Source organism: Sinocyclocheilus rhinocerous, unplaced genomic scaffold (assembly GCF_001515625.1).
Source record: "Sinocyclocheilus rhinocerous isolate Xijiao unplaced genomic scaffold, SAMN03320098_v1.1 scaffold697, whole genome shotgun sequence".
Taxonomy (NCBI): domain Eukaryota; kingdom Metazoa; phylum Chordata; class Actinopteri; order Cypriniformes; family Cyprinidae; genus Sinocyclocheilus; species Sinocyclocheilus rhinocerous.
In genome coordinates, this window is record NW_015664033.1 from 500,463 (window position 1) to 512,200 (window position 11,738).

The window sequence follows — 11,738 nt, forward strand, 5'->3', positions numbered from 1 at the left end:
GCTGGGTTAAAAAGGGACAAACCCAGCTATTGGGTTGTTTTGACCCAGCGGTTGAGTTCAAAACAACCCAACCGCTGGGTCAAAACAACCCAACCCAGCGCTGGGTTATATTTAACCCAGCATTTTTTAGCGTTTATATATATAATATAATATAATGATTTTAATAAGAAATTATTTTAAAAATACCTTTTGAAAAGGTATCACCCGAGTGACAGCTGTCACATCTTTTTTCTAAGAGTGCAGGAGAAAGTTTTTTACATTTGATAGAGATGAAGACGGGTGCGTGCTCTTACCGGGACTTTCAGGGCTTGGTCTTTGTCATTGGGAATCTGAAGGGAGGATGTGTGGCACATCGACGGACGGGGCATCATTACCCTACCAACAGGAGGAAAGTGAGAATCCTGTGGAGGAAAGCAAGGTTAATATTAAACAACCAACATCAAATCAATGAAATAAATACCTGTTTGGATAAAACTGAAGTCACATATTGCAAATAACCCAGTGAGTGGGCATATAACACCTCATAAACACGTTTACCAGGGTGTTTGGTACTGACCAGGTCATTAGTGAGAGAGGTGCTGAGAGAGTGAAGTTTGTCTGAAAGCTGAGAGGCTCGCTCCAGTAAATCATTCAGAACGACACCATTGATGGTGACAAACGCACACAGCAGAACAGCCACTGAAAAGCAAAAAGAAAAAGAAAACGTTCAAAAATAACATTAGGGTCATCTAAAGTCCAGTAAGAATGAACAGAAAATGGAAAAGGGGATGTAAAGAAGGAGGGAGGAGAAGTAAAGTGTAAAATGTGGCAGGGAAAGGTTAGTCTGAGAAAGACATAAGGTTTGCTCACCTGCAAAGTACAGTCTAGATCCTTGAGTCATTTTAACTGGTTTTAACTGGTCTCGGTTGAATCTTTGCAGTCTGATTTCCTCTCTTGAGCTCTCGGTCATTTTCTTGCCATTATATAGGCCTGCTCTTCTTGGTCCTCTCATTTGCATATGCAATGAGTCTTGCACTCCAGGTGTATTAGTTAAATCCTGAAACTAATGAAAAACATTGATGTGAGGGTTTGGCTGATCAATATTTATAAGCTGTCTGAGTAGATACAGGATACGAGGGCAAAAATCAGATGATCAGATGATGATCAGACGGTCAGATAAATAAATGTAAAACATTCTTTCTTCTCTTTTAACTTTTAATATAGTGATGATATTTGTGACATTTGATGATTTGTGTGCCTGTTTTTTTCTAAAAATGTGTGTTTTCTTTTTTTTTTTGGCGTGATTGCATTATTTTAGGGTGTCTGAATGGAAAAACAAATTGATTTTTAATAGACTGCACCACTATCAGAATCAGAAAGAGCATTTACACACACACAAGGAACTTGGTGACAGGACCTTCCAGTGCAGAAAAAAATGCACAGGCATAGTGCAGACATACATATAATTTAAGCTAATAAAATGGCCTTTTTTTGTAATAAACTGGCTGTTTTGGTGCTCAGTGCTTTGTAGTGCCAGTTCAAAGAAAAGGTGGGCCAGGTGTGAAGGGTCAGATTTGATTTTCCCAGCTCTTTTCCTTTTTATGGAAGTTGTGTACCCATTCTACACTCTTACAGCCGCATGCCATTTAAAAAAGTCTTCACATGTGAGACCCTTCCCCCAGCAATGAGGAAACACTCATTTGTCATGACCTACTGTGAACTGAGAGGGTTTTAACCCTTTTTGTTTCTTTTCTGTTCTTTCCTTGTTTATTTATGTCTGAATGTGCTGGTCCAATTCTTATGAAAGTTTCCTGTTCCCTTTATGTTTTCCGACTTAATAGTTAGTTACAGTGTGTGACCTTACAGGACCTTGAAATAACAGGCCTTTTGTAACATTTTGTGTAATGGTGTTATCATTCAATCATTCCCTTATGAAAATTAACCGTTTTTTTTTTTTTTTTGGTAGTAAAAGTGTTGTAACCATGTTTTTCAGTAGCCCCTCACTGCAGAACACAAGATCCAGGGGGCGGGGTTGGATCCACATCTAGGGGGTGGAGATGGGTGGGTTTAGGGATCAGGGGGTGGAGACGGGTAGGGTTAGGTATATGTAAGGTGGGAGGAGTTGGATCTGGATCCAACCTCGCCCCCTGGATCTTGTGTTCTGCAGTGAGGACCATCTCATGTTTTTGGTGTATTGATTACCATTTGTATAACCACGGTCTCACTACAAAAACCATGGTTAAATATGGTTAGTACAGCAAAACCAATTTTTTGGTTGCCATGGATTAACTAGCATGTTTTTTTGGGGAGGGGGTTTTGTAGTAAATCCATAGTTATTTTTTAATTCATTCTGTTACCTCAAATTGGCTTGAGTCTCTCCAAAACTTATATCGCATATATTTTGGGAACTTTAAAATTTCACATATAGCCTATTTCACCTATACTTTTTATAATTTCATTTGACCAACTCCTAAAAACTCCAATCTATCCAATTATTATCCAATAAACAACCTTATAGTCTCATTACAGAGAGAACAGCATTGTATGCATTTGTATTGGGGCATTTCTCCTCCCTCAAGACTCCTGGAGAAGGAGGCGTGGATCCAGTAGGTACTTAATGCGTGTTCCAGTTCAAAAATATTCATTTTGTTTTCCAGGTAAATCTTGCCAGATCTTTCCGGACTGCAGACCCAGGTAAAGTAATTGCTTGACATTTCATGCTAATTTAATTATCTGCACTTTAGCTCGTTGGCAGCAGTGTAAATGCATATGGATGTGGGTTGATTGTTTAGAGAACAGGACGTTCTTATCTGAAGGTCGCCGTTAAATACCTCCGTCATTTTCAGATGCGCGAGCTGCGTAGCTTTCAGTCATTTCTTCCTACAGCTTTAATCACGTAACATCTTGATTTAGACAGACAGGTAGGCTTAGCCAAGCTTAACTTTTTAAGTGACCTTTGAGGAGGTGGGTTGATGCAGAGATCCGCAAAAGTTTCAGATCCTTAGAAAGTAACAACTATGCTTTTGTTGCAGTTAAACGTATCCACATGCTCACGGACACAATCGAAGAGACTACGTTTTAAAAGTGATACAAAGATAGTTTTTTTTTACGAATTTGACTTTAATATATACAGGCATTTTAGCCTTGATGATAATTTTGTTTATTTAGAGAACATAAACAATAAAAGAGGAAAAAGTGTAATAAAAATACAAAACACACACTACAATAAAACTGCAGTAATAAAAAGGTTATAAATCATTCGAATAGATATTTAAAATAAAACTGTAAAACTTGCACATAGGCTACTTTAGGATACATGTTTTGTCCCGCGGAATTTCAGTTTATTATTATGCATCCAACTGTAATTTAGACTTTCCGAAATTAATTTATTAACCAACATTGAAAGGATTAGACAGGTTGCTTTTTAAAGTTACGTTTCTGATTTATAGTCTACGACTAGACTTTTGGTGCTTTTGTGAAGGGGTAAAACTGTTTGAACAGATGAGGGGGCGGGGTGAGCAATGAAAGAATCTTATCTGCCGTCGAATAATAGTATGTTGCAACATCTTCAGCATCAGTTTTCTCTCGAAAACCTAAATGTAAATAGGTTACTATATTAAAACCTATATTAAGTGACCACTATTTTGAATATTGATTCAAATGTGACCCCCTTTCTGGCATCAAAACTCTTAAAAGCCAAATGGATTTGCTTGATTTAGCTTATAGTCTGGTCTGAACACCATATAGCTGAGGAATGGAATTTTAATTCAAATTGAAACGGTATTCATATAGAAATAGCTAATTGTATTTTAATTAGTGCTGTCAAACGATTAATCGCAATTAATCGCATCCAAAATAAAAGTTTTTGTTTACACAATGTATGTGTGTGTACTGTGTATATATGTGTATATATATTTTGTATATATAAAGATACACACATACAGTATATATTTTGAAAATATTTACATGTATTTACATGTTTATATTTATATTCATATAATTTATATTATATATATAAATATATTTAATATATAAATATAACATATTTTTCTTAAATATATACATGCATGCGTGTGTATTTATATATACATAATAAATATACCCAGTACACACATATATTGTGTAAACAAAAACTTATTTTGAATGCGATTAATTGCGATTAATCGTTTGACAGCACTAATTTTAATTATCTATATAACATCCATTTAGAGGGATGGGTTAGTGAATGTAGTGCACAATTCACAATAAAAATAAAGTTTGAAGGGAAAGTTATACGTTACAATGTGATGGATTCTAAAGTGGCTGGTGGTGATGCTTTTAACTGTTTAAAAATCTTCATGCATGAAAATGCATTCGTTTTTTTAATTCATGAATTAATCTGCTACTTCTATTTAGTGTACATAAATGTAAATGGGGGGAAGTAAGCCTTTGTTTTTCATTTTAAAGGCAGAAGGAAGTTGTAAAATGTGTTAATTTTAATGTTTTCATTTAACCATTTTACATTTATTCATATATCTCAATTTTACATTTACATTTACCTTTAGTCATTTTGCAGACACTTTTATCCAAAGCGACTTACAATTGGGGAATACATAAAGTGATTCTTCTTAAAGAGGCAAACAGACACAGGAAGTGCTTGTAATACCAAGTTTTAGGCATTGTTCAAATAAGTACAAGCTAGAAAGGGAAGCAATAAAGGAATAAGGGAAGGAATTTTATTTATTTTGTATTTATTCTAGTGTACACCCTGGCTGTATTCATTTAAATCTTTAAGAAAAAATAAAATAAAAAAGGAAATTGGATGCAATTTAAATGAGACTGCGTTTAGATGAAAATAAATATGATTAACAGAGAAAAAAAGTGTAAATTGGTGCACGTCATGAAAACATGTTTCCAATAGGGGGCGTCCATGCACAGTCCGTTATATCACACAAGAAGTTGTGCAGCTTTTCTGTGTCTGAATGCAAGTTAAGTTTCTCTGCATACTTTCCATTGTCTCAGCACACTTTATTACACACTGTTGCTTTAGGTGCAGAAAAAAAAGCACAATTATTTGCTTTTTGCATATGAAGCACCATACTTTCAAAAAAATTTTTAAATGCTTTTTTTAATGCTTACTGTTTGATCTCTTGCTCATGTACATATGTGCCCTCTCACGTTCCCCCCTCCTTCCTCCCCTGTGTACTATGTACACTCCCCCTCTCTCTTGCCAATTCTAACTCTCCATTCTCTCTTTTTCTCTTGCACATGCAACCACAGGAGCGCACGGATCACACCAACGCCACAGAACCATGTCGGACTCAGAGACTGCAGCTCCTGCCGAGACCCCTGTCCCAGCACCCTGTGTGGCCATCAAGGCAGATCTAGACAAATGGTAAGTGACTGGAGTAGCAATGTATGGTACATAATACCGGTCTGTTGCAACTCTGTATGGACCGAATTAAAATCTGTTAAATTCTCATACTCTAAAATGTGGATTTATTTCCACATAGATTTATTTTAGTTCTTAATTAGTTAAGGTTGGTGATATTCAATAGAATTATGATACGCAGTGTAAATACTGCATCGTGATGGCGATCCAAAATGGAGGGAAGAAAGGACCTTGCGCCGAATATGAGGTGGAAGGTTCGCGCAGAGGGATCCGGTGTGTTTAATAAGATGTAACTTAATTAAGTTTAGTGAGTTTTTTAAATGGTTTGATTGGTGTCAGTTTGATGCGAGTTGGCAGCAGCAGTGGGGCCGCTCATTAAGAGCATTCTGGGGTTTTTCTTCAACTTCAGTTCTTCCTCACGGCTGATTGGCTGTTGGGAATGTGTCTACGTCATGCTTTTCCTCTCGCTCGTCCTGCCATCCCTGATTTCCTCTCTCAATCTTCACCATTTCTGTCCCTGCAACCTCCCTGGCCTCGCTTTGTCATGTTTGAGTTTGACCACTTAAATGAGAGGGAATCACTGATGTTTACGGGTGAACCTTTTCTCCGGTTTTCCCTGCCCTCCCACTAATGGGTTTTGCTGGTTTTATATCCTGCAAATGAAGGAGATTGTGACCAGTGGCCAGTGATGAACATTCGTTCAGTATGCATATGCTGTCCTTCCTCCTATGTAGGGTTTCATTGTGTTCCCTCTCTCTTGACCATTGACACCAGCCATTGCTCAAGCTGTATTTTGACCCTAATCCCCACACCCACCCAAAAAAATGTAGACTGGCTGCTTTTGGTGTTTGTAGTGTCGACAGGCCTGGGCAGCATGAGAAAGGAGATAAGGTTGCACATACGCTGACCTTTGGTGTGCAAGGACCAGATAGGGGAAGGGTGTGTGGGGGTAAGAATTTGCTCGAATAATGTGTCACTGTTTCATCTGAAGCACTGGCCATCACAGTCACCTTCATTTACAGCAGTGCTTCTCAACTCCAGTCTTTGAGACCCACCTCCCAAGATATTTCAGATGTCTCCCTGTTCAACACACCAAAAAGCTGATGAGATGAATCAGGTGTTTTAATTAGAGAGACATCTAAAACATTCTGGTAGGTGGGACACTGCTTTAGCGGATATAAAACCAACAAAGTCCACTGTAATCCAAAATGGATTTGAGGGAGGGCAGTGAAAAATGGCGAAAAGGTGCATCTGTAAACATTAATAGTTTTTCTCTCACATGAGCAGTCACCGCTCAAAATGATAAAGTGAGGCTGGGACGAGACTGTTGGGAGAATGGCAGAACCGTTAACAGTTAAAACGCTATTAGCAGGTCAGTTTGTCATTGACCTTTCTGTGACCATTTTGACCAGCAACTTGCATGTGTTGCTGACTAGCTGAATGTTTAACCTTACAGAAGGTGACCTTAAATAATGTACACCACACTAGTATTTATAGTGCCCTTGTACATGGTAATGCATAGATGTGTGTATGTGTCTGTCATCCATTATACAGTGTGACATGTACTTTTCACTGGATCACTTTACACCTGGTCTAAGCATGTCACAGTGGCCATCTTGTCTGTTTTTTGTCATGCTAGTCCACAAAGGGGATTCATCATGGGCTTTAAACCCAGAAGAGGATTAATGTTACAGGTTTAACCCCAGAAGCTAGCAGTTATTCACTGGGAGAATGCATCTGGCTGCTTGTTGTGGAACAGTGTAAAATTTGTGAATTTGTGACCTTGAGATGTTCTCCATTTTGTACGGTTTCAAAGTTTGTGACTAAACATCAGCCTCAGAGTTAACGTACAGCCATTGTGTCCTATAGGGTGGCCCTTCAAGAATGTTAATGCAAATCAAAAGTTAATCGTTTACACTTTAAGCTGATTTTTTCCTCTCATTTGTGTTAGCATGCCTGCTCTTGTAGCGGTTGGAATGTATTGTTCTAGTTTTGTAGATGCCCCCCTCAGGGTAAACAGTGTTACTTAATCTATCAATAAACAAAAGCATCTGCTTTATCAGCATAGGATAGCTTTGTTATAGGAGCTCCATGTGGAAATAAATCAATTCCATATGGATTCGGTATTTATTAGATTACAATCAAATTATTCTTTGGGTCAAGTAAAATAATTTCCTGTTTGTGTTTAAGATCAGAGCACTCCTGAGCCGTGCCCTTTTTCCTTTTGCATTATATATGTGGAGGACTGGCCATCATGTGAATTATTCAGTCTTAATTTAGGGAAGGTGATCATCCCCTTCCCATTTGTCTGATGCTTTTTGGTATCATTCTAATTTTACAGCTCCAAGACTGACAGATTTCAATATTTGACTGGCAAATAAATATGGTTTGGTTCGTTTAATGCACATTTGTAGCACATTTTAAGATCAATTTATTTAATTCAATTCAATTCAATTCAAGTTTATTTGTACAGCGCTTTTCACGATACAAAGGTGTGTCTGAATTTATCTATAGTTCAAGCCAAAAATTAAAATTCTGTCATCATTTACTCACACTCATGTCATTACAAACCATTTCTTCTGCAGAGCACAAATGATAATATAGGGAAGAATGTTGGTAACCAAACAGCTCTGACTTCCATTTTATGGACAAAAAAAAAGAAAGCTCTTTCTCAAAACATTTTCTTTTATATTCCACAGAAGAAAGAAAGCCATACAATTTGGGAACAAGGTGTGAGTGAGTAAATGATGAGCTATCCCTAACACTAGCTTTTAAAATGACTGTGCTTTTGCCACCAATTTTACACCACAGATATAGAGTGTTTCAACATTTGTCTCCCAAATCAAAAGGTCTTTAAACACACCCATGTTCTGGTTCATTTGACACAGTTTTCCAGAAATTCAACACATTTTGAAATCAAACTAGCTTTTAAATGGACCATTTTTCGAGCCCAAAACATGGGTGCATTTCCAGTTGACTAGAAATGGTTTTGTGATCTCTAATTATTGGTTGTTGAGGATAAAGACATAATCTGACCCTAATTGTTTTTTGTCAATTAGTCTTGTGTTTCACAATGGTCCATTCTCCCTTTGCATGTCTTCTCTCTGAATCTAGTATTAGTATTAAAATGGCTGCCTATGAAGAGGAAATGCCCTTGGCTAGTGAAATCCCCCCATACATCCTTACAGCTACGTCACGTGGCTCATCAGAACCAGTCTGCATAAGGCACTTCATATTTAAATCGACCAGCTGTGTGTTACATCACCACTCTCTCTGAAAAAAGAGAGAAAGCCAGGAAGAGCATGCTTATGTCACCATGCCAGATGCAGCAGATGATCTGTGGGGGAGGGAGAGACTAAAATCATTTTCTCTCCGGGGGAGGGGCTCGCTCTTTTCCTCACAAGTCACGACATCTCTCTCTTTTAGCAGGAAGCATGTCTCTTTTCCATTACCTGCTTGCTTTGTCAAGTGATTCTAGGGCTCTATCTTTCACTCGTTCAGCTGGATTATCCGCCTCCCTCGCTTTGCATCTCTTTCCCCCCTTTGCGCTGTCATTCCAACCCTTGTTTTCGCTCCATCACTCTAATGCAGTGTGTCAGTGTCTGCCGTTGTTTGGTGTGGAGAGGCTCAAATAATCTCACTCGTACAAATGCATACATACTGTCTCATTCAGTCCCAGCAGAATCCAGCCTATCATGAGTGCACATTTTATAAGACTTTGCAGAAACTAAAGACAATACCAAAGTTATGTAATTTCTTTACAGTGTGTGGTACAGAACCTTTATACTTGATCATGAAGTCTTGTGTGCTTCAGAGGGACAAATCTGCATTTTTGCGTTGTATATGTGATATGTTGATGTGAATCAGCGTGTGTGTGCTGGAGTAATGAGCGTGTTTTCTGTGTGCTACAGTGTAAAGGAGAATGGCGAGGAAGCATGTAAGGAGCTAATGGAGGCGTTTGCTGCCTGTGTGAAGAGCAATGCTGAGGCGTCATGAGGAGCTCAACATGCAGGAAAAGTAATGCACATTCACTTGCTTCATTCCCCTTTACATGTCAGACGAGTATTTTATTTATGTCAGATCAACAGATGCATTATGTACTATTGTTTTCTTTTTTAAATATGTGAATATGGCTGACTGATCAGTATTTCAAATTAGTTGGGAATGGTCTAATAATTTAGGATGCGCAGATCTAAAAAAAACATTATTTCCATGTTATGGGTGAGAACCGATAATTGGCTTATATTTATATTCAGTTTGAGATTAGCTGAAGAATAAACTGTTTTCATGAAATTATTAGTTTTGTTAAAGATAAGTGAATGAGTACTGTATCGTGGCAAATTTAAACTAAATGTAATGGGGGAAATAAGTATGCAAGAATAACTGTCCAACATAGACTATAATGTTAAACTGAATAAAAAAATAATAAAATTGTTTAAATTTCACTGTAAAAAAATTAGTCAAGTTTACTTTGTTACTTCACTGCCTTAAAATGTATGTTAACTTGACAATTATTTTAGATACAATTAATTTTAGAGTGTAGTCAGCCTTTAAAAAAGGTCAGTGTTACTTCATTACTAACTAATTCACTCCACAAATGTTTATGTTGTTGTTGTCAAGTGAAACCATGTCAACTGGAAAAAATATTTATTTAATATTCTTAATATTATCCGTTGATTGGCTGTTAATTTAACTGTTTAATCTTAAGCACATTCGTTCTGCTCTGTTTTATGATTGTCTTCATGATTTTTCATTATCATTTGAAATTTATGATTCTCTGTATTTCTGTTTGTTTTAGGGTTTCACTGCACTGAGTCCTCCACCTTCCCAGCATTCCCTGCAGCTCATGGCACTGGACTAAACTATGGGGTTTGGGGTTTGGCAGCAGAGACCATATTTGTGTCTCTTCTCTTCTCTACCCCCCCTGTGAAGCTTAAATAGATTCCTCCAACCACCAACCTCCCCTCCCCTTTTGTGGCTGATTGTATTGATCTGATCTGTAGACAGTTTGAGATTTGATGTAAATGATGTGTCTCAGATGCTTTCAAAATGGAATAAAGATTTTAAAAATGGTTCGATATTTGTAACCGAATTTGTTTGACAATGTTTGTTTTCGTTTTTAGGTAAACTCCTTAAAAACAGCTTTCATTAACTTGCTTAGCAGATCCTGTCTTGCCAAAAGTGACTTCTAATGAGTCCTTGTGGTTTTATTTATATACAAGTCCAAAACTTTAAGGTGGATGCAGTGAAGTGGACTGTAGGCAAGGATTATGTAGGCTTCTGTAATGGGTTTAGGTGAACTAAAGTAGGAGATTAAGCTTTCCAATGTTACTAATACTCTAAACTCCTCACTTTGACTCATTAAGAGGCACACAAATACACCCACTCAAATCCCCAAATGCACTTATCTCATCAGTCAATCAATCAGATCTTATGCTCATTCATGAGCTGATCTATTAGCAAAGCTAGAAGTGTGAAGACTTGTTCTATAACCAAGAATAAAAATCCCCAGGGTTTGGACTATGCTCACACATGCTGGTTTGGTGTCATTTAAACAGTACAAAACAAGAAATTCAAGCTAATTATCAATGCAAAAGTCTTGTCACAACAATTTTACTGCTTGTATAAGCAGAGAAAATTTTGGGTGATGTCTCCATGAATCACTGCTCAAATGTGATCAGATCGTCATGCAACAATCTCAATATCTAACTAGTTTTAGATATTTTTTTTTAATGCAAGATAGGCTAAATGTCTTCGTTGTTTTCATACATACAATGAGTAGCCTAATACAAATTAAAATGATTAAACGTGTAAAATGTGAAATCTGAAAAATAAATAAAACTGATTACCTTATTTTTACGACCTAAATGCGTGACTTGTTGTTACACTTATACTTACACCAGGCTTTACCACATTTCCAGCAGACATCCTTCTGCCTCCATGCTGAGGAGAGATTTCGGTTGTCATAAGGCTCCAAGAAAATAAAGGGAGGAGGGTGTGCTCTTGCTTGGAGCCCTGCCAGACAGGTAGGAAGGGGATAACTTTACAAAACTTTACAAAAGGCAAGTATGAAGGTCACTGAATGTGTTTGACCTTGAAAACATCACGTGAGGGACGATATGAAAGTGCTGAGTTGAATATCCAGGTGAATCTGCAAGAATCACCTCTGTCTGCTGATCTCTGTCAGAAAACACACAATTAGAAACCCTGAATTTTGTCAGCAGACGTGTAATCTTGTAATGACTCACTGAACATAACATAGGTACTTTAACATAATATATGAACAGTTAGTGCCTCACTTGTTGTAAAATAGAGGCTAAGAGCTCAACGAGTCAGACCAGTCTAGAGCAACGCCCCCTGCTGTCTGGACTAAGACTGCCTGATACAG

General features: G+C 37.5%; 1 protein-coding gene and 1 long non-coding RNA gene across 4 annotated transcripts in view; one reads left to right on the plus strand and one right to left on the minus strand.

The window, feature by feature from the left end:
• Positions 1 to 898, minus strand: part of LOC107729562 (prolactin-like) — a 2,627-nt gene extending 1,729 nt beyond the window's left edge. The window contains exons 1-3 of the mRNA XM_016540127.1: positions 850 to 898; positions 557 to 678; positions 294 to 401 (exon numbers count right to left, since the gene is read on the minus strand). Of these exons, the coding sequence (XP_016395613.1) occupies positions 294 to 401; positions 557 to 678; positions 850 to 880 (261 nt within the window). The 5' untranslated portion in view covers positions 881 to 898. The remainder of the gene's footprint in view (positions 1 to 293; positions 402 to 556; positions 679 to 849) is intronic.
• A 1,685-nt stretch (positions 899 to 2,583) lies between these two features.
• Positions 2,584 to 10,422, plus strand: LOC107729563 (uncharacterized). 3 transcript variants are annotated; one of them, XR_001638592.1, is made up of 4 exons: positions 2,584 to 2,673; positions 5,239 to 5,353; positions 9,262 to 9,367; positions 10,149 to 10,422. It is a non-coding gene; the product is annotated as an uncharacterized LOC107729563 (long non-coding RNA). The 3 variants fall into 3 exon arrangements; XR_001638593.1 differs by lacking the exon at positions 2,584 to 2,673 and adding an exon at positions 2,884 to 2,900; XR_001638591.1 differs by lacking the exon at positions 2,584 to 2,673 and having other exon boundaries at positions 5,192 to 5,353.
• The last annotated feature ends 1,316 nt before the right edge of the window (positions 10,423 to 11,738 follow it).